Source organism: Myotis myotis, unplaced genomic scaffold, assembly GCF_014108235.1.
Source record: "Myotis myotis isolate mMyoMyo1 unplaced genomic scaffold, mMyoMyo1.p scaffold_m19_p_4, whole genome shotgun sequence".
NCBI classification, from domain to species: domain Eukaryota; kingdom Metazoa; phylum Chordata; class Mammalia; order Chiroptera; family Vespertilionidae; genus Myotis; species Myotis myotis.
Genome location: NW_023416346.1, coordinates 125,851,881 through 125,875,729, shown reverse-complemented (window position 1 = coordinate 125,875,729; position 23,849 = coordinate 125,851,881). Strand labels below are relative to the sequence as shown.

At 36.2% G+C, this 23,849-nt stretch overlaps 1 protein-coding gene across 3 annotated transcripts in view; it reads left to right on the top strand.

Annotated features, from left to right (window-relative positions):
• The window catches only part of MOSPD2 (motile sperm domain containing 2), a 43,702-nt gene extending 22,848 nt beyond the window's left edge, over positions 1 to 20,854 (top strand). The window contains exons 6-15 of one of the 3 annotated variants that reach the window (XM_036305265.1): positions 1,053 to 1,113; positions 2,541 to 2,579; positions 6,457 to 6,581; positions 9,547 to 9,723; positions 10,305 to 10,417; positions 12,932 to 13,028; positions 13,848 to 13,944; positions 14,258 to 14,387; positions 16,976 to 17,078; positions 19,910 to 20,854. In XM_036305265.1, coding sequence (XP_036161158.1) covers positions 1,053 to 1,113; positions 2,541 to 2,579; positions 6,457 to 6,581; positions 9,547 to 9,723; positions 10,305 to 10,417; positions 12,932 to 13,028; positions 13,848 to 13,944; positions 14,258 to 14,387; positions 16,976 to 17,078; positions 19,910 to 19,951 — 984 coding nt within the window. In that variant the 3' untranslated portion in view covers positions 19,952 to 20,854. Of the gene's footprint in view, positions 1 to 1,052; positions 1,114 to 2,540; positions 2,580 to 6,456; positions 6,582 to 9,546; positions 9,724 to 10,304; positions 10,418 to 12,931; positions 13,029 to 13,847; positions 13,945 to 14,257; positions 14,388 to 16,174; positions 16,931 to 16,975; positions 17,079 to 17,886 lie in introns of those variants that run through there. The other 2 variants (XM_036305264.1, XM_036305267.1) reach the window with 2 other exon arrangements.
• Positions 20,855 to 23,849: the final 2,995 nt, after the last annotated feature.

Sequence of the window (23,849 nt, the reverse complement as noted above, 5' to 3'; positions counted from 1 at the left end):
TTTAACCCTTGACTACAAATTATTAAGCTCTCTGCACAGTGGGTATAATGATTAGTTATAAAGGTGTTACTACCTAGTAGGATTTATCCCATAATAAATGCTTAAGATAGGTAAGGATGCTTACTTTACAGTTTATTGGAGTTAAAGATGCTGCAACTCACCTTCTAGGGACGACTTAATAGACTCTCATTTCTAGGACAACTCACCTTTTAGAATTGATGGCTTTAAGTTTGCCTGATTATATGTAGCTTTCATCCTGTAGTCCTTATAAGAAGGCTGGTCAGGATTAGTAAGTCAGTGTTTGGCCATGGAATAACATGTAATGAAATGATCCATATGAATAGTAATCCTAATAACCAAATTTCATGTTACTGTGTTCAATGCAGTGGAGCCAACCAGATAACTATGCTTATAAAGGCTTGCAGAAATGGAAGTTAAAGAACAATACTTGAATATAAACTGAGAAATTCTAATTCTCATTCTAGATCTCTAAATAAGAGGAAAGAAGCTAGAAGTAAAATAGATACAGCAGGCCAATATGATAAGATTAATTGTGGAATAAAAGATTAATAAAATGTTTTATTCAAGCTATTATGAAGTATAGAAATTAGCTTTAAAATCAAATATTGCAGAATTTATATACATATGTTTTATTATCCCAAATGGTCAGGTTATAAATTTTATACATGTTTCATTAATTCTTTAATTATTCAGCAGATTTTTTAGAGTTTCTCTATGGGGATTGCTTTTAGCTCCATTTTATAATTCCATGCTATCTTAGCAGCCTGAGATATCTAATTAGTTTGAGGTAACATGAATGATGTTTAAGCTTCTGATTTCTTTAACTTAGTTTTAGGACTGATTATTATAATTAGCTTAATGACTTAAGACCCTTATCCTTGGGAATCTATATATTTATACATGAGCTTATTTTTAAAGAATTTAATAATTGTCTCATTTGTATTTAATAATTTATCACTTTTAGAAATATGCAGTTTAAAATTCTCTAATGTGGATAGTCTTAAAGATTTAAATGTATAATCTTTTTTTAGGACATGGATTTTGTGCGCTTTATCATCAACTGCTTTAAGGTTTATTACCCTAAATACCTCTGTAAGTAACTTACTCCTTTATAAACATACTAGAGCCCCGTGCACTGGTGGGGTTCCTCGGCCTGGCCTGCAGGGATCGGGCCGAAACCGACTCTCTGACATCCCCCGAGGGGTCCAGGATTGCGAGAGGGCACAGGCCAGGCTAAGGGACCCCACCGGTGCCCAATCTGGACTACGGGAGGGCTGCAGGGCATGTCTGGCCCATCTTGCCCAGTCCCTATTGCTGGACCCCAGCAGCAAGCTAACCTACCAATCGGAGCATCTTCCCCCTGGTGGTCAGTGGACATTATAGCGACTGGTCGAACGGTCAGATACTTAGCATATTAGGCTTTTATTATATGGGATGAAATGTAGAAACTGTAAACAATGTCTGAAAATTGTAGAGCTTTATATTATAGACTTTAATAGCTGAACACTGTTTTCTGATGAAGAGCTTAAATGTGTTCATAGAAGTTTAAGCACATATTGTAATAGGCACAGGGGGAAATTTTCATAAATAATCATGTCCTTTAGAGTTAGTTTTAAGAGTTTAAGCTCTAAACTGTACATATGGCATTCTATAACATACATACACACACACAGGTACATAAAAACATACACTTATTTCAAAGATTAACCCATTTTTACTAATCTTTCAATTCAGAAATCCTTTAAAATATTTATTATATTGACCGTGGCTGGGTAGCTCAGTTGATTAGAGCATCATCCCAATATGCCAAGGTTGTTGATTCAGTCAGGGCACATATAAGAATCAAGCAATGAATGCATAAGTGGAACAACAAATTGATATTTCTCTCTCTCTCTCTCTCTCTCTCTCCCTCCCTCCCTCCCTCCCTCCCTCCCTCCCTCTCCCTCCACTCCTCTCTAAAAATCAATTTCAAATACAAGAAAACATTTATTATATGGAATGTCCTACATACAAGAAACAGATAAATAATATTGATAAAGTGGACTCTGTCATAGCAATATTCATAGATAAAGTACATTGTGTTACTAATTGCTATTTACAAATTGTCACTGAGAAAACAACTATAGTGTATTGCATTTGAATCTTATGTTGAAACTGTTTTAAAATTCAATGGATTTCAACAGTAATATGACATGCCACATCCAGACTCCATTTACCCACTTAACAATTTTCTTTTGTACCTTTATGCAAACAACAAAAACAATAAACAAAAGCCAAGCTACTTGCCAAAGGACAGTGATAATGCAATGTTTATTTCCTACAAGCTATTCTCCTGGCTGGGCTCTTCACCATTTTGAGAAGTTAGTTTAGTTCTAGCACCACTCACCCTTCACTGACTTAGAAATGAGTCAGCCAGCTCCGTTTTTTGTTACATTCATATCATTTTTTCTAGGTCATATATGTCATATTACTATAGTGGTACTAAGTCACATTCAATGAATTTTTTTTTCATCTTTCAGCAAAAATAGTGATCTTCGATATGCCTTGGATAATGAACGGTGAGTATATTACCTATACTTTCTAAAACAGAATGTCTGATTTCCTTTTTTCTTTGCCAACTTAGCCACATTGCTATGGTTGTTCAAAAAATGTTTATATTGTGCTTGGTGTATATACTCTTAAGAGGCTAGATCTAAACCATTCAAAGGCTTTCCAAATTAAACAAGTCTAATTTTCTACCCCATAGGGTCACCCACTAGTCTCTCTAAAACCAGCCTCAGGATAGTCAACCTGAGGTAAAACTATAGTCCGAAGCCTGTTTTTCTCCCACAGGTGGGGTATTTAATGAAACACAGGCCTTAGCTAGGTTTTCTCATGGGCTTCAGGTGTTGAGGAGGAAGGTGGGATGAATCTGAAATTTACTCCAAATCTCTGTAGTCACATACCCCTTAGGACAGTCATAATATATATATATATTTTAAATTATTGGAAAACATTAGTTATCAAAAAACTTCTCACAAAGAAAAGCCCAGGTCCAAATGGCTTCACTGGTAAATTCTACCAAACATAAAGAAGCAACACCAATCCTTGGTAAACTCTTACAAAAAAATAGAAGAGGGAACAATTCTGAATTCATTTTATGAGCAAGTATATATCCCTAATCACAAACATCACAGGAAAACTAGACCAATATCTCATATGAATGAATATAGATGGACCAGTCCTCAATAAAGTACTAACAAACTGAACCTAGCAACCTATAAAAAGGATTATACACCATGACCAAGTGGGATTTATCTCAGGAATGCAAAATGAGTTCAACATAAGAAAATCAACCGTGTTATCCAACTTATTAATAGGCTAAAAGAAAAAAACACATATGATCCTCTCAATAGACAAAGGAAAAGCATTTCAAAACATTCAGTAGTCTCATGATAAACACACTCAAGAAACTAGGAATAGAAGGCACAAATCGTTGAAGCAACTGTGAAGTTAGGGGGACCACAGTAGTCCACACCGACTACACCCTCACTTCTGACACAAACTGTAAGGTCAAGGGGTTCCCCAAACCAGTCTCACTCAGGTTTACTAGAATGACTTACAGAACTCACTGAAAGCAGGTATACTCGCAGCTACAGTTTATTACAGGGAAAAGATTCAGATTAAAATTAGCAAAGGGAAGAAAAACAGAGTCGAATCCAGGGAAATACCAAATGTGGAGCAAGTCAGTTTTCCAGCATCAATATGGGGCAGTACCCATGGAGTAATGCCACTCAGAAAATATTACCCAAATTTCAGTGCTCACAGTTTTTATTGGGGTTTCATTACCTAGGCCAGACTGACTTACCACAATGTTTACCCCAGTCTCCCCGGAGGCTTACTGATAACTATGTGATGCAAAGCCCCCACTCTAAGTCATATTGTTCCTGTGTGACCCAAGGCCCCCAGACAAACAAAGGCAGTCCTGTCAAGCATGAAGATTATCTCCCAGCAGCTAAAGGCAAAGGCCAGACCTTTCTTTGAGTAAGGTTAAGTCCTCACTACACAGAAGAGAACATCCAGAGCCTGATCAAGGGCATCTATGTAAAACCTGCATCTGTGAAAACCCACAGCTAACATGGAGTAATACTAACAATATTTGCAGGTGACATAATTTTCTATATGCAAAATTGTAAGGAATACAAACACACAAAAACTTATTAGAGCTAATAAATGAGTTCAGCAGGGTGGCAGGATGCAAACTTAATACACAAACTCAATTGTATTTCTATATACTCGCAATGAATTATCCAAAAATGAAATTAAGAAAATTTCATTGATAATAGCATCACAAAGAATAAAATACTTAAAAGTAAAATTAATAAGAGAAATTTAATACTTGTACACTGAAAACTACATAACACCACTGAAAGATATTAAAGACCTAGGCAAACATCTCTTATTTAAGGATTGGAAGACCTAATATTGTTAAGATGACGATACTTCCTGAATTGATCCACAAATTTAATGCAGCCCCTGTCAAAATCCCAGATGCCTTTTTTGAAAAGTAATTGACAAGCTTGTAAGAAGATAGGTAAATGGCAATGAATACATGACAAGATGCTCAATATTAGTCCAATACATGACAAGATGCTCAATTTCAATAAAAAAAATTCAAGTCAAAATCAAATAAGATAGTACTTCATACCCACTAGGATGACTATAATCAAAGAGACAGACAGTAGCAAGTGTTGACAGGGATGTGGAAAAATTGGAACCCTCATACATTTCTGGTGAGAATGAAAATGGCCGTTCCTCAAAGAAGTTAAACATAAAATTACCATATGGCCCAGCAATTTCACTCCTAGCTATATATCTTCAAGAGAAGTGAAACCATGTGCTCACACACAGACTTGTACACAAATGTTCATAGCAGCTTTACTCATAATAGTGAAAAGTGGAAACAGCCCAAATATTCATAACTGATGAAAGGATAAACAAGTGTTATAGACCCATAAAATGGACAATTATTCAGTCATAAAAAGGAATCAAATACCTTTTAAATGCTATGTCATGGATGAACCTTAACAGTATGCTAAGTAAGTGAACAAAACCAGTAGAAAAAATACCATTGTATGATTCTATTTGTATGAAATGTCCGAAATAGGCAAATCCATATAGACAGAAAGTAGATTAGTGTTTACCATGGAATGGGAGAAGACAAGACAAGGAGAGATTGATAAGTGAGGGTTTCTTTTTGGTGTGATGAAAATGTGCTAAAATTAGAGAGTGGTGATGGTTGTGCAACTCTGTGAATATACTAAAAACCATTGATGTGTATACTTTAAAAGGATAAATTTTATGGTATGTAAATTATATCTCAATAACTGTTCTAAACTAACAGATATAGTATTTTAGATAATTCAAGCAGTATAACTTTAAATATGTCAACTCAAACTTTTTAGATAGAAATGAAAATGTAAATGTTATATAAAATATTTTAAGCACAATTAGCCAAAGTAAAAATAGAATTTTCTGAACTACTATATACAGCATTTGTTATGCTGTTTTATTTCTTTTTCTTATTTTCTCTTTTTTATTGAATTTATTGGCTTGACATTAGTTAATAAAATTATATAGGTTTCAGGTGTACGATTTTGTAACATCATCTATACATTGTATTATGTATTCACCACCCCAAGTCAAGGCTCCTTCCATTATTATACTGTTTTATTTCTTGATTTAAATTGATGCTTTTGCAAATTTAATGCAGGATTCCTCTTTTAATTTCTTTAAAATGTGTCTGGAATGTCACAATGGAAAGAAGCTTTAAAAAATTAAGTATTTACAGAATGGCATGACAGAACAGATTATAATTATTAAACAGCTGGGTTTGATAACAGTTTATTCTTGCAGATTCTGTCAATTCCTCACAATTACATAGATTGGAGGGCTTGAGAGAAAGGCAGAGAAGGTTAGGGTTAGAATGGAAATCTGGGTCCAGCTCATTATGAGGTGGCCTACTTCTCTTCCTGACTTCCCATTTCAGAAAGTTTTTCAGACTGGGAGTTTTATCAGGAACGTAAGGCAAATGACTCTTCCCATAATATTGTGCAGTTATTCCCTGAATCAGTGCTGTTTGATTTAGTGTCTGGAAATCTTAGTAGTTGGGATTATTGATGGATTTGTGCATAGGCCAAAACTCTGATGAGTGTATTTGAGAACATTAGAGTAATTGAATTTTGAATCTTTATGGACCATTGAAATCTGTAAGGGATAGTCACAGTGTAAATGCCTATAGGAATTAGACAATGTTAAGTATCATGCCATGGAAATATACATATTAACAAATTTTAGCCTAACCTATTTTCAGAAGACCTGAGTTAGCATCTACAGTAAAATTAATTGAGATAGAGAATGAAAAGAATTTAATTAAGTAACTGTTTTTTTCTTCAGCTGCTTTCAAAATTGTGAAATCCTGGCTCGGTCCAGAAGCAGTGAGTTTGTTGAAGTTTACAAATAAACATGAAGTCCAAGACTATGTCAGTGTAGAATACCTGCCTTCCCACATGGGTGGAACTGTAAGTATAGTACTTGAAACTTGTTCCTAAAATAAGACTGGGTCATGGCACATTAGCCTGTATTCTTTCCTCAAGGAAAAAGGAAAAGCAGTGTCATAATATCCAAAGGAAGATCATAGATTCACCAAAATAATAAGCAGTGTTACATTTTTTTAAGTTTTCAAGTTGTTAGATTGCTATTTTTGAATGGGTCTGAACTGAAAAGTATTCAGTAAAAATGTATTCAGTATTTAGAAACAAGTATTCAGTAAAAGTCTTTCTACTGCTATCTCAATCACCCCGTGCCCCTCCCCAGTTCCATTATTTCTTATATTTATTTTCAGGGATCTGTATTGCCTATATAAGCAACTGTAGAATATATGTATAAGCAAATATAGTACATATGTAATTTTTCCTTCTTCCCCTCTCTTTTAAACAAAAGTAGTATATTTATACACTACTGTGCATCCTGCTTTTTTCTTTACATGTCTCAGAGATCATTTCAAATCAATATGTGACAAGCTGTCTTACTCTAATTCCTGACTGCAAAATATTCCAGTGTCTAGAGATGAACCATAAATTATTTAATTAATAACCATTAGGTATTAGTTTCTTTTTGATGTGTCTTTAGTTTGTTTCCATTTGTTTACTATTGAACAATCTTTTTTGTTTAAAAGATAATGTAGCCCAGCCAGCATAGCTCAGTGGTTGAGCATCGACCTATGAACTAGGAGGTCAATAGTTTGATTCCCAGTCAGGACATATGCCTGGGTTGCAGGCTTGGTCCCCAGTGGGGGTGCGTGCAGGAGGCAGCCAACAATGATTCTCTCTCATCATTGATGTTTCTGTCTATCTCTCCCTTTCCCTTCCTCTCAGAAATCAATAAAAAAAATATTAAAAAATAAATAAAAGATAATGTATACTATCAAGATATTTGCAAATGATTTTACTATTTACAAATAAGAGATCAGGAGTAATTAGGTATGTGTTAAATTCTTAATACCACATAATAATGAAACATATTGTGATAATGATTTTATTTATAAACTGTAAAGCCTATAGAAATGGTATGCCTTGGATTAACTTGTTTGACAATATTTCTATTTGATTTTTATAATCTTCTTTGTATACTGCCTTCCTGGCAAAATTGTATTCAACCAGAACCAAGGGGATAGCAAGATGAAAAGTTTTGGTATGTCCGTGTTTGTTTTCTTTGATTAAAAAAACTTGAACTAATATTTTTAATTTGAAGTTTGATGCTTTCCTATTCTGGGACTTCATATTTCATATTTTAACCTAGAAAAACCAGACTATGGTTCATTTCAAGTACAACCCTTAGTTAAAATGGTGATTTTATTGATTTGACATTTTTTAACATTTGCCCATAGAATTGTATCTTAAAATTAATAGCATTTAGTAAAATTTATTTTTCTTTATAGAGGTATAAAAGGTTATTTTATTTCCCATTCTCTGATGTTAGTGGTACATTTCTTCAAGTTGTAGTCAAAATTGTAGTTAGGACTACTAATATTTTTACATTTTTTTGGCTTCAAAAAGTAACACATTTTTTAACAGAAAAGAATACCAAAGACTGAAAACTGTAACAGTACAGTGAAAAGTATGTCTTCCTCCAAGTTTCTCTCCTTCTGGAGATATTGTGTCCATTATACTATTTTACATAATGGTCACATGTTATATGTATTCTGTTGTGGGGTTTTTTTAATATTTTTATTTATTTCAGAGAGAAAGGGAGAAGGAGAAAGAGATAGAAATATCAATGATGAGAGAGTCATTGATTGGCTGCCTCCTGCATGCTCCCCACTGGGGATTGAGCCCACAACCTGGGCATGTGCCCTTGACCAGAATCGAACCTGGGACCTTTCAGTCCGCAGGCCGATGCTCCATCCACTGAGCCAAAGAAGCTAGGGCTGTTGTGGAGTTTTTTACATCATTTATTTTTAGGTTATACCATATTGATTCATAGAGGTCTACCTGACTCATTGACCATTGCAGGACATTCCATTGTGTGGATATAACATATTTAATCAGTTCTCTTTTGAAGGTACATTACTTATTTTCTAATCTTTTGCCATTACTAATAGTGCTGCAGTGACTATCCTTGTAAATAATTTTTCATGAGCAGGTGCGGCAGTATATATAGAAGATAAACTCCAGGAAATAACATTAGGTCAATGGGTATATTTAGTGTTTAATTTTTATAGCTGTTGCCAATTTCCTCTGAAGAGATTGTGGTCATTTACCAATAATGTGTGAGAACATTTGAACCACATTTCTGACAATACCACATATATTGTTTTTGCCAGTTTTGGGTGAAAAATATTTCATTATAGTTTTAATTTGCATTTCTTTTATTGTCAGTGATGCTGAGCATGTTTTAATGACTTAAAAGGCAGCCTTCATTATTTTTCTGTGAACTGTATTATTCCATTATTCCTTGTTCTCTTGGGTTAGTCTTTCCTTGTTTACTTGTATATATTAATAAAAGCTGTTTTTTGATTCTATGTGTGATGTACATTTTCCCCAGTTTGTGGCCCTTTTTAAAAAGTTTTATTTTAGTGTGCTCAATTTTTATCAATATTTGCATGCCTTCTGATTTTTTGTGCTATGCTTAGAAAGGCTATTCCTGCTTAGTTTTTTTTTTTTTTATCCTCTTGTGTGTTGCTCTGGAGCTTATATGGTTTTAAAAAATAAATACACACACAGACTTGCAGACACACTTAATCTTTCATCCATCTGAAATTCTTTTTGGTATAAAGTGTGAGCTAAAGATCCCGTTTGCTTGTTTTACAGATGGCTGGCCAATTGTCTCACACCACTGATTATTTTTTCCTTTTCTGGTTTGTTTTAAATTTCACTGTCTGATTCAGTCTATTTCCTTGGCCAAATGAATGGATTTCACCTTTACTAAGAGAATTCTTTTTCTACCCATCCTTTAGCAAGCTGATCCAAAATTCTTTTCTTCTAGGATCCTTTCAAGTATAGCTATCCACCACTAGTAGATGATGACTTCCAGACACCATTGTGCGAAAATGGGCCTATTGCCAGTGAGGATGAAGCTTCGAGTAAGGAAGATACAGAAAGTGATGGCAAAGACATCTTGGAAACAATTTTTGGTGAAGAACAAACAGCTCTTCTGAAAAAGGTAATTTTAATAATAAGATGAAATTAAGTCAAAAGCTGTGGCCTAGCCCCAATTCTAATAGCTTGCTATGTGATTTTGGATAAGTCACAACTTTCTGTCCTTCTGCATCTTTGTATGTACAAAGAAAGAAGGATGGGATGGGGTGATTCCATACTTTTGTATAAAAATTGGCAAAATGCACTTGACGGTGTTATCTAAAATATTTTTATTTATCTGAAATAAAATTAAAACTTTACCTTCTTGATCTACTTCCTCTTTTTGTTTCATATTTTAGAAAGCACTTACTTGTCATCTTATAATCAAGGGCTTGATAAATACATTATAATTTAAAACAAATCCAAAGACTCTTAAGGGAGGGACCATGTTATATTTTCTATAATCACATTTATAGTAGGCACTCAATTGTATGTTAATGTAACATTAATATATATTAATTATATAATTTGGGTATAAAGCTACATTAAGGATTATAATTTGCATTGAATCAATATAATGTTTACTTTTTGACCTATTGACCTGCCCAACCGTCAAGTATGAAACTAAATTTCTTGATCTTTTCTTCATATTTTTTTAATCTTTAGATTAACCTAACTGAATCTACTTCCAAAGCAGAAGAAAATGAAAAAGTTGATTCCAAGACTAAAGCTTTCAAAAAACCATTGAGTGTATTTAAAGGGCCCTTATTACACATCAGGTAATAATGGAAGATTTTATTAGCTATGCTCTCATAACATATTTTGATGATCTTCAGGGAACTGCAAAGTAAGAAAACTTCTATACTGTTTTTGAAACTGGCGAAATACAAAATTAAGGGTTATCTGAAGACCTTGGTTTCCAGACATAATGGATAGTTTTAGCTACCTTTTTGTTATGTTCCATTCAGTGTGTTTAAAAGGCCCTCATATCTTATCAGGTAATAAGAGTGCATATTCATATATTAACAGTAAATCTGAATGACATGTATTTTTCTCATTGTACTGATACTGTTAGACTTTGCACAAGTTCAAAGATTCCAGAAACAACATTGAAATGTAGGTGTTTATCCATTTGACCTTCCAAAAGCTAAAGCTGAACCAGAAAAATAGTTTTATTAAAGCTAAATTCAGCCCATCTCTTGTTTCTAGGTTGTGCAATTCAAAAGATTCAGGATTGTTTCTTTATCTTTATGCAAAGACCTCTTTCTCTCTAATGATGCTTCTTGGTTGGTAAATCTATTTAGCCTTATATTAATGTTGCCATACCATCTTTCTTTAGTGATGACCTAATATATTATTTTCTATGCCTTTACTTGAAACCTTTCAATGTAATCGTTTTAGTTATGTCTGTTATGAACAATGCCGCCAAAGTTTTAAAAAATTGAATCTGAGATTCTCAAACTGACAAGATTAGTTTGTTTACACGTATTATGATTACTATTATATTTGGATTTGTCATGTCTGTATGTATGTGAGAGAAACAGAAACACACGTGAATGTTCAGTTTGCCATGTTTTTTCTTTGCCATTTTACCTCTTTGAAGTTTGTTTCCCATTTCTCCCTCTACTGGTTTGGAAGTTACTCCATTTTTGTTCACTAGAGGCCTGTCAAAACCATAGGTTATAAATATTTACATTTATATTTGTAATATCAAGGCTTATAAATATCACTAGAGGCCCGATGCACAAAATTTGTGCAAGGGGCTTGGCCCTGATAGCCATGGCGGCTTGCCTCAGCCCTCACAGTTGTGGGGGCTGCCTCGGCCCTCACAGCCCTGGCTTCATCCGGAAGGTCGTTTGGCTGTCCGGTCTAATTAGCATATTATGCTTTTATTATTATAGATGGTATGGCCGGAAGAGCTCATTAGGGAGAAAGCCTAAGTGGGACTTGGGTCTCTGCCATTACCTGCCTCTGTCCCAGGAAAGTCACAGGGCTTCCACATACACCCAAGGACCCAGCCTATGTCTGCCTCCCTAGAGCTTCTCACAATTTCTGTGCTGGTTTTTGAGAGCAGTTCTGAGATCCAAAACCTTCTGTCTTTTCTGTGGCATACTTCAGTTTGAGTCCGAAAAGGAAACCAACAGCCCTGATCATTTACCGTCTTATCCAAATCTGGGCAAAGCCCTACTGGGAGAGCACTTCCTTAAAAATGTATGTTCTCGCCTCAACCGGTTTGGCTCAGTGGATAGAGCATCGGCCTGCTGACTGAAGGGTCCCAGGTTCGATTCCGGCCAAGGGCATGTACTTTGGTTGTGGGCACATCCCCGGTATGGGGTGTGCAGGATGCAGCTGATCGATGTTTCTCTCTCATCAATGTTTCTAACTCTCTATCCCTCTCCCTTCTCTGTAAAAAATCAATTAAAAAAATTTTTAAAAAATGTATGTTCTCTAAATGAATAAACATCTCTGATGTGAAGACATTCCTGTCATAACATGAATCTATTTAAAGGTGCAGCTCTACGTCAAGAGCTATCTGAAGAATTCACATTTTTATCTAAAACAAAAACAAAAATACTGTCCTTCCCATTGTTTGGAGGCACCTGACCCAGTTTGGACAAGTTTGCTGAAGTGTTTGTGTTTTCATTTTAGGTCACGGGCATTACAGTAGCCAAGAACAGTAAAATTTGTATTTTGAAGTTCTCTGACTTTACTGTTTGACAAGTTCTTCCTGCACTTCTCACCCTAGATTTTATTTGTGTTTATTTTTCTTCTTCCCTATTACACAGAAAAGGCCTTTATTAGTAAGAAATTATTCTGTTACTTGAATACATCTCTAATGATCTTTCTTTTGAAGTTATGCTCTTCTCTGTTGGTATATAAAAATATGCTCCACTCTAATCTGTTGTAATTAGATGAAGCTGAAGCAGCAATTCCGTCATTGCTTTGATTATTGTCTGTAACCTTCCAAAGAGTTCAAGTAAGTGTACCTTAAGTTGGAGCTGATTACAGGACTAATTCAGAATCTAATTCTGTGTTTCTTCCTATTTTGCCTTTTTTTTTTCCTATTTTGCTTTTGATCTTGGGGAAACCATAGGAATTTTTAAATAGCAGGCATTTGATTAATAAGATTAAAATACAAAATATATTAGGTCATTTTGTAATCTTGTCTTTTTTGATAAAACTTATTTATGCAAATGAGCATAAAATATTAACCACATTTTTTTCTTCAAGTTAGATTAGATTGTCATTTATTTTGAGTAATATGGATGTCTTATGTTTTTGTCATTACTTAGCCCAGCGGAAGAACTGTATTTTGGAAGTACAGAATCTGGAGAGAAGAAAACTTTAATAGTGTTGACAAATGTAACTAAAAACATAGTGGCATTTAAGGTAAATTTCTGAAATATAGGATAAAGTATGTGTGAAAATTTGACATGGAAAGTGATTTTAGACAATATTAATAGAAAGATTTGTAATTTTGAACTTACACAATGGTTGTATTTATGATCTTTTTAGGTATGTGATACTGCCTTAGCTTATCTAAAATTTTTCCTGGGATCTGTATTTCAATCTTTTATTTACAATAATACGCTAATGCCCAAATCAATTCCAGGGTTTAACATTTGTTGTAAATAAAAAACCCCAAGGAAATCACTCTTCATTATATAAATAGTTCTTAATAATAGTTCTTAAAATTATAAAATCAAATGTGCATTTTCTCCCTAGTATAGTATATGCAGGAATATTAGTTTATACCGGATACTAATCTGATATTGAGCATTTAGTGTCACAAGACTGAGTTCACCACATCCCATATTGTAGGTATTACTTCCTTAAGTCCTCTATTTAATTTAAATTTAACCATTAGGATGTCTGGATGTCCTTTGATTATCAGCTGTTGTTTTTTTTTAATTTTTGAACACTATTGTAACATGTGGATTCAGGTTTTTGAATTTGTGTTAATTCAGGTGAATAGCACATGATAAATATTTAACAGATAGAGTAATTACTTTATTTAAGAGGAAGGCTAAAATAGCTTGAGATGCTTTTTTCCTAATGGTGAGCAAAGATATATTTTATGCATAATCATCAAAGCTTATTTCGTAAGTTTTGGTTATTGATTAACTGCTAATTTTGTTAAAAGTCCCTTTTAAGCCATTTCCCCAAAAAGCATAGAGGTTATTATGTGACAACTGTATTTATAAACAGGTGAGAACAACTGCTCCCGAAAAATACAGAGTCAAGCCTAGTAACAGCAGCTGTGACCCTGGAGCAACAATTGATATAGTTGTGTCTCCACACGGGGGTAAGTTGTCATATGATAGCCATTGCACTGTAGGCACCTGTTTTCCCACATGTAAAATGAAATGGGCAAATGGGTCTTCCAAGTCCTTCCCAGCGTTAAATAATTTTCACTTGTTTTTTAATGAGTAAAATTGTTTCAGCTGATATCAGTTGAAATGAATTTCAAAAACGAACTCATTTTTAGAACTTTTTCCCTTTTTTACGGTAGTTCCATATCCCTATTTTCCTTACTTTTTTCTAGAATAACACCTTAAGCCACACACCTAAACTTTGGTAAAGATTCCTGTTCAAATATTTTGCCCTTTTGAACACAGGCTTTGCAGTCTCTGCCCAAGACCGGTTTCTGATAATGGCTGCAGAAATGGAACAGACATCTGGCACAGGCCCAGCAGAACTGGCTCAGTTTTGGAAAGAAGTTCCCAGGAACAAAGTGATGGAGCACAGGTATGCTTTTTACTCACAGGCATTCAAATGTGGTGGGAAAGATCAGAAAAAGACATGTGCCTACGTGGGCTAGGCAGGCATGCCTTCTAGTGCTTGGCAGACATTGAGGCATCTAGTGTGGGCCCTGAGTTCTGTGAGGCTGTTGGGGGGGCCCAGGTGAATGAGACCCGGAGTTTCTCAAGATGGTTGCTCATAGCAGACAGACACTAGTTTTCCGGCCAGTCACAAGAATGTGGATGTGTCAACACACAGATATTGTCTGATAACTGCAGTATAATCATGGGTGGGAAGAGTGTGATTTAGCAGTTAGTCAAGGTCCCTGTGATTAGGGACTGAATGGCCACTGATCTTTTTTAACTCTTCTCTAAATTTGATAGATATCTTCTGAAAGTAGAGGGAAAGAGAGCCTTATCATTTCATCTTGATAAGAAAGTCCCTAAGGCTAGGGACTTTGCCATACTATTTCCTGCCCTTTCAATTTGGTCTTTCCATAGATACCAATAAGAAAATTGTTTAGGATGAGAGTGGTCTAAAATTTTTTTCAAACATGGATGGTTTTACATTTCATAGGATCTATCACCTGGCCACTGATCAGTAGGATCTTATATTAATCTCAATGGTGCATGAGATTAATATAAGTCTTTTTATGGTTTAACCATGGATGCAAGAGGTATCCCAAAAGAGGGTTCAAAAAATGCAGTCCTCACAAGTTCAAAAAGTTCACTTGCAGAGTTAGCTATATTAAGAAAGCAAAAATCTTCATTGTCTCAGGCAGTAAAATAGTATAGTGCAAGCACGTTTCTGGTTTCCCACAAGAAATGTGAGATGCCTCCAATCACAGACTCACTAATCTCTGACACCAGGCAGGTGCTACTGGAACGGGACTTTTCTAGCACTTATGAGACAATGAAGGTTGAGACAACAAATGTCCCTTATAGACCAGGGCCCCTTATGATAAACCCCCATGGGAGCTGGCACAGTCGGACAAAGAGAATGCCGCTTGTCACTTTGTGTCTCTGATCCCCAAGCCTATTCAGCTGGTCACCAGATGCATACATCTCTCCAGAGAGAATATCCTTAATTGGTCACAAAGCCAAACTCTCAAGACATAGAACAAGACAAAAGGAAAACTTCATTGGGCACATGGTTCTTCTCCTTATGACAAATGACACAAAAGAAAACAATGACTGTCTCTGGGAGGGAGAAGGATCAATAGAAAACAAGAGTACTGCTCTGGCCAGTGTGGGTCAGTGGTTAGAGTATGGGCCCATGCACCAAAGGGTCAAGGGTTCAATTCCTGGTCAAGGGCACCTGGGTTGTGAGTTCGCTCCCCACCCCCAGTTGGGGTGCGTGTGGGAGGCAACCAATGGATCTCTCTCTCTCTCTCTCTCTCCCTCCCTCCCTCCCTCCCTCCACTCACTCTGAAAAGCAATGGAAAAAAAACATATTCAGAGAGGATTAACAACAACAAAAAAGAAAATAAGAGTATGCAACAAAACTCTCTACCAAAACCACTATACCAATACCAAAGGAACTAATTCACACAAATATTTCTCTTTCTAACCTAAATTTGGAAAGGAGGGGACAAGGGCTTTCCCTTCTCAGTCTGGTGCTAGAGTGAGATCCAGGAGAGCTGACTTTTTAAAGAATTCTTACCCTTTGCCAGCTTCTGCCAGTTTCCAGGATCCAACCTGCAGGCTCCCAAATGAGTATGGTGTCTCAGCAGGTCCCATAGTAGGTCACCATACTGTAGGAAAAAGAAAAATAATTTTGCTTTACCTTTCTAGGTTCTTGGCTGAGACCACCCCCACCCCCACAACGGAAGACAGACAACAGGAGAAAAACAAACAGAAGTTTAATATATGTAAACTAGAGGCCTGATGCAGGAAATCCATGCAAGGGGCTCGCGCGCCCCCCCCACCACCACCACCACCATGGCATCTGCCCACTCTGCCTCGGGCCCCTGCCAATGTGGCTTCATCCGGAAGGTCCTCCAGAAGGACCTCTGGTCTAATTAGCATATTATACTTTTATTATAGATCCTCCTGTGTGCATAGGAGGGATCCAGAAAACAATAAAACGCCCCCCAAATGGCCCAGGCCACCACCTTAAATACCATCTACAGTTAAGATGATGTTGGTTAAAGGATCCAGCTATGGGAGGTTATGAGGAAAAGCACAAGAAACAAGGATAAGACTGTTATGTAGATTTAGGTCAATGCCTTCTCCATTGATAAAAGTTTACAGATTTAGTCTTCTTCCTGGTACAGAGAGGGAGGCACCCTTACAAATGGAGATTCCCTTGTAAATGTAACTCTTTCTTACAAAGGGGTAACTTCTTTGTTTTCAGAGCTTTTCCGGTGTCTGCTGTTTTTTTGTATTTTTTTTTAATGAGATCAAGATAATATTTGTGACAAATTATGTCCCCTTCAAAGATAAATACACTGCTACCTTAGGTAAATCAGGGTAGAGGAATGAGTATTTTTACCTGTGTTACATATACTTCTGTGGGTTTTTAAAATTTTTATATTTTACTTTTATTTTTAAAAATTAATTTTGAGAAGTTATGTTTCCTTTGGATTTTCATAGGTTAAGATGCCATATTGTTGAGAGCAGTAAACCAACCAGTCTTACATTAAAAGACGGTGCTTTTAACATGTCAGATAAAGCCAGTGAAGATATGTGTCTACAAGTAAGTGCTCATTCTTCCTAACTAAAACAATGTTGTTAATGCTAATTAACATTAGAAATTCATTTTTTCCCACTGACATAAGGAAAACCTTTGGCATAGACACAACAGAAATGCTCTCTTCTTTGTAAAGGGAAACCAAATCACAAATGGTAAGCTGCGAGTGACTTTTGGAAATCTACTAACTTTTAAAGCTCTGGCCATTTTTTTTCAAAGATTTTTTATTGATTTTTAGAGAGGGAAAGAGAGAAACATTGATGAGAGAAACATCAATCGGCTACCTCCTGCAAGAGAGATCAAGCCCGCAACCCGGGCATGTGCCCTGACCAGGAAGCTAAGCAGCAACCCATTAGTGCATGGGATGACATCCAGCCAATTGAGCCATACAAGCCAGGGCAAAGTTCTGGCCGTTTTAATTTGAACTAGGAACCATATCGCAAAGTGCATGGTGCTTTGGGATATAATCAAAGAATTCTGTCTCACAGAAGAGATACCATGCAGTGCATTACTGGTAAATTTAAAAAAAGAGGATGGAATACTCTTTCTGAGTAGCTGCTTCTGCTACTTCCAGGGAGTGATTACTTTTCTCCTTTCTCAACTAGAAATTAGACCTTTTCAACACAAGAGTAAGCCAATGCACATCTGTTCACCAAATGAATCTAATTCCTCATTGCATTTCCAGCTACCAGCCTTTCAGAATAAATGGACCCATCCTGTAAATGTATGGGTTTCTAATATTCCTGTTTGTCATTCACGTGATTAATGTACAGTTTTATTAATACAAATCTTTCATCCTTTTTTCCCTGTTTAGCTCAATCGTTTACTAGAAAGCAATAGAAAGCTTGAAGACCAAGTTCAGCGTTGTATCTGGTTCCAGCAGCTGCTGCTTTCCTTAACAGTGCTCTTGCTTGCTTTTGTCATCTCTTTCTTCTATTTGTTGTACAGCCAAAGAAGTGATGCTTGGTAGGAAACATGACTGTTTCATCCATTAGTTGGAAAAAGTAAAACCCAGAACTTCTCCACCATGCTACTAACAGTGTCACACATCTGTGCTTCCTAAAAGAAAATGTGCAACACTTAAAGGGGAACAGATACACATCTTGAAAACAAACTGTTAGAATAAAGAAACACTTAAGAAATTGATGAGAGTATAGCTGGTTAGTATAATAGGTAAAAGCATATTTGTTGTGTAAATTAATAGTTTAGATATAACTTATTTTTTTCTTTTGATTTTAATACTTTTAAAGCTTAAGTTTTATCTTACGTATATGTTAGCAGAACTGAAAATTATAACATGCTTTGTTGCGGCCAAAAGAATGAAATCTGATTTTTTTATGACATGATTATTATAGCTGAGCCAACTTATTAGCTTTTCTATACTGTATATATAGAACATGTATATTGAAACAAAACATACAGAGTAATTTCTTTAATCATGACTTTGTAATTTTGAGAGTTACTTCTGAAGATGTTAGTCAATATTCTTTTGGAATGTAAAACTACTTAATGCCAAGCCACCTTTTGCCTTTCTTTTCTGTCTTCCTTAACAGCCTGCATTTTATTAGTCTCAGACTTTTTTCTTTTCTTTTTAAAAAATATATATTTTTAATGATTTCAGAGAGGGAGGCAGAAGGTGAGAGAGATAGAAACATCAATGAAGAGAATCATTGATCAGCTGCCTCCTGCATGCCCCTGCACTGGGGATTGAGCCCGCAACCCGCGCATGTGCCCTTAACCAGAATCGAACCCGGGACTCTTCAGTCCGCAGGCTGATGCTCTTATCTACCGAGCCAAACCGGCTAAGGCCAGACTTTTTCTTAAACATGTTTTTACCAATTTTAGAGAGAGAGGAAGGGAGAGGTAGAGAGAAAACATCGATGTGAGAGACAAACATCAATTGGCTGCCTCCTTCTGGGGAAGGAGCCCACAACCCAGGCATGTGCCATGACCAAGAATCGAACTAACAATCTCTTGGTGCATGGGACGATGCCCAACCAATTGAGCCACACAGGCCAGGGCTGGGATTTTTTTCTGAACACTCTCCTTTAGATAGAATTTCAAAAACTAAGTTCAGTTGGATTTTTTTTTAATTCTGTTGGTGATGTCCAGAGGGAAAATCTCTTCAGTTCCACTTTCCAGTCTTTTTTATGCCATTTTCATGTTGCTCACTATGGCTGTACCCTCACCCCTTTGCTTTATTTGTTATAAAATCCTGGTCATCTATTGCGCCGTCTTCACCCTCTTTCCTTAAAAGAGTTAGATAAAATCTTTTGCAGAGTTAGTTTTTGAGATAAATAGCAATAGAATTCGTTTACATTTCAGTTCCTTGTTCAAGTCAGCCATAAAAAGGGAACTTGACAAAAGACTGGAGTATCTCTAAGCATGAAAAAAAAAAGCAAAACTCAAGTGTCAGCTCTTCACTTTACAAGTATAAAACAACTCGTGATGAGCTGTAAAACCTTCAGACCAGGGCTAAGTTACTTGCCTGATTCTCTGCCTTGTCCCAGTAATACCCAGGCAGTTCTTAAATTCCTAAAAAAAAGCACCTTGCTATTAAATTAGTTTGTCCTCATTAATATCACCAGTTTCAGTCCATGTTGGTTCACGTGTAAATCTACTTTATATGAAAGAAAAAAATAGCCTGCCTGTAAAATAAATTGTGAGTCTTCATTGAGTCATGTTTGGAGATTTTTTTTATTCTGAGGTGTAGTGTTGATAGTTTTCATCTGGAGAAGTTGATGATTCCAAGACTGAGTTATGAAGAGCCATATACTAGAGTCCTTAAAAGGACACTGGTCTGATACTCTGTCTTAATTTGGGTTTTTCTGTTTCAGTTTGCCAACTCCAGACGTGAAAGTGACTGCAGTCCACCCTAAGTACTATCCATAGTATCCCCCTGTGTTTGTGCACAGCGGTTTTCTCTTATATGTTAGATTTCTGGCTTTAATATAATCAAATACCAAAATGTATGCTTTTTGTTCCTCAGCAAATAAACGAGGAAATAATTAGTCCAAATTGGAAATATACTATCTTAACAGTCTTCCTTTAATTTTTCATATAAAAATTCCATTGATTCACTAAAATGTTCTTCCTTAATGTCTGGTCAGTTGAATTTAATAACATATCTTATTAACATTTGTGTGTCTGTTAAATGTGACTAGCAATATTACTGAAAAGTTACCATAAAATCAAAGGCATTAAACTTGTGTACTTGTCTTGATTAATCACTGTTTTTTTTTAGATTAATCACTGTTTTTACATATGATTTTATTCTGTCTTGATTTTATTTAATCACATTTGTATGATTATTTTTGGTACTCTATAATTATTTTATTTTGAATCATGTCATTACTTTTTCATGACCAAATTACCAAGAACCAACATATGTGTAGATTTAGATTGTTTTCACTTGATGGAAATGAATAGATTTTTGCATGAAAACATTGAGATATCATTAGTTTGATCTGCAAGTTGCCTAAAAATGCAATTGCTGGTAAACCTAGCCTCAAATTTCATAATGATAGCATACCTTTTTATATATTGCCACTAATTTTGACTGGATTTAATAGCACTTTATTGTACAATTGCAAAAAAATATATTCCTAGAATTGTTGCCAGTGTAATTTCTCTAATGTTCTGGTGCTTTTCATATATTTTCAGTATTTTATTACTATATTGGTATTTTCTTTGTATGAATTGATCAAAGAACATGTTTTCTATTTTAATATGTTTTAGAAAAATAACTACATTTATGAAATAAATATCATCAGGAAAAAAAATCTCTGGTCTCTAATTGATAAAGCATCTTAAAACCAATGTTCATGCTCACTCTGATCTTTTAAAGGTCACATTAATTTCTTTTGCACTTGTTTTGCATTTTTATAAGGACATCCCTGCAAACTTCCAAAGATGCACGTGTTTTATCAGGTGACCTGTCCTTACTGTGTTCCTTTTCCTGGCCCCGTGTCAGGGTCTGGCTTCTCGTCACCGGAGCTCTCTTTTCCTCAGACTTAGCATTGGAATCACTGTCACACAGGGGGGCTCCATGGTGAGACCTATCAGCAGAGCTACTCCATTCCTCCCCCCCCCCGCTATCCCTATCTCCACCCGCATACCTTCCTGTCTGACTGTTGAGCACATACATGGAAGGCAGTCCTTGTGAGGAGGTCCTGGTGCAATGGGCATAGATATGGGCATGGTTGAGGGTTGGTATGATCCCCTTGCCACTAGAAAATACAACCTCCCGGTGGCAGCTACTGCTCCATTGAAGTAAAATGAATAAGACAGGTCTATCTTCTAAACAGAAAAAGAGGTAGAAATACAAACCCATCGGAGAAAATAAAAATTGATTTACAAAGAAAAGGGTAACCTAACAAGAAGTGCCACACCTACTGTGGTGGGCATGGTCTCCTTTCCTAAAGGACATGATTTCTAGGAAACAGAAGAGCTCCTGTGGGGAGAGCTCCCGCTAGGAATACCCGGGTACTTTACAACAATCTTCAGCTCTTTCTCGCTCAAATTTTCACCAGCAACTCAAAGTATCCTGATGCAGAACAACATGGGACCCCAAAGGCCGATAGAGACGGATATAGTAACCCATAGCTTAGTGAGTTCAGACTTTAATGTTGACAACAGATAAAGAATTTGATTTGTCTTTGGGGGGATGTAATGTTCTAAGATTGAGAGTTACAGTTAGTGAGGTTGCTCACATAGGGCCAAAATCAGAACTGAAATCTGGTCTTCACCTTAGACAAACCTCTTTAGGAAGGCTCCTTCCTCACCATATCTCCACTTCTATCTCACGCCCTGTTTTTTCTTCCATTCTAATGTCTATTTCCATCACTCTGACAAAACAGTACTTGCTAAAGTCCAGCAATTGCCTCCTTGTCATTTATCAATGGACATACTTCAGCCTGAATTTGAAGTGAGCTCTTACAGCAGCATTCGGCTACCAACCACTAGGTTTCTGAGAAGATGAACTCCTGTTTTTCTTCTCCCATCAACACTCCTTAGTGTCCTTTACTGGCTCATCATCCTCCACCAAGTCTTTAAGATGTTGAAGTTAGAACTGGGATCTCCTCCACACCCAGGGCTACACTTAGCATCAGTAAGCCATTAACCCTTGGATAATCTAACAAGACATCTGTTCTAAGTCTAGACATATATATCTACCATCAACTCGGCGTTTTCAGGTATTCATCACAAAATATCAAAAGCCACTCATGATCTTCCCCTGAACCTAGTCTTCCAGACCCCATCTCAATGGATGGCACCACCCCCATCCATTTATACCAGCTACAAACCTGACCTTTATCCTTGATCCCACAGGACCCCTCCCCTCTACTTCTCTCCTTCTCCTCTGTCAGCCCCCCCCCCCCTCCACTTCTTTAATCTACAGTGTCTCCCACCTGGACTTCTGCAACAATCACAGGAAGTGTCTGGACTTGCCCTTAGACCAGGGGTGGGCAAACTTTTTGACTGAAGGGCCACAATGGGTTCTTAAACTGGCCCGGAGGGCCAGAACAAAAGCATGGATGGAGTGTTTGTGTGAACTAATATAAATTCAAAGTAAACATCATTACATAAAAGGGTACGGTCTTTTTTTTCAATAGTTTTATTCATTTCAAACGGGCCGGATCCGGCCTGCAGGCCGTAGTTTGCCCACAGCTGCCTTAGACTCTGCAGTCCTATCTCCATATTGCATTCAAGGATATTCGGGACCCATTGAAATTGCACATCATCTCATGTCACTCCCCAGATTAAAGCCCTGAAGTGGCTTCCATGGATCTTAGCCCATGATTAAATTTCCTAACTGGGCCTACAAATTCCTGGAATGATCTGGCCCTTCCCATCCTTTCCTGCCTCACTAACCCTTTCTCCCTCTTTATGGTCTGGTTATGTCTCTGCCTGGAATTCTCCAACTCAACCACCCACCTTTACCTCTTCACCCTGGCTCTCAGATCAACATTTGCTCAGAAAAGTTCCCTCTCCTCCCACTCTCACCACTTTTATTCCACATTGTATTGGAAGTCCTAGCCAGATAAATTAGGCAAGAAATAAAAACAAAAGGCATCCAAATTGTAAAAGAAGAAATAAAATTCACAATTTGCAGATAACACGGTATTAGATAGAGAAACCATATAGTCTTCCAAAGAACTATTATATCTAATCAATGAATTCAGTAAAGTTGCAAGATACAAAATCAATATGTAATATTTTGTTTTTATACAGTAATAATTAGCTATCAGAAAAATAAATTAAGAAAATCCCATTTATCATTGCATCAAAAAGAATAAAATACTTAGGAATAAATTTAAGGAGGTGAAAGACCTGTACACCGAAAATTATTACATTAATGAAAGAAACTGAAGAAGACACAAATAAATAGAGATTCTGCTCCTTGCTTGGAAGAATTAATATTGTTTAAATGTCCATACTATCCAAAACAATCTATAGATTCAATGCAATTCCTTTCAAATTTCCAATGGCAGTTTTTCACAGAAATAGAAAAAAAAATTTAAATTTGTATGGAACTACAAAAGATCCTGATTCGCCAAAGCAAACTTGAGAAAGAACAAAGCTGATGGCATTATGCACCCTGATTTTAAACTATATTACAAAGCTACAGTAATCAAAACAGTATGTTACTGGCATAAAAACAGACATTAGACCAATGGAACAAAATAAAGAACCTAGAAATAAACCCATGCATATATCATCAATTAATTTACAACAAAAGAAACAAGAATATACAATGGAGAAAGAACAGTCTCT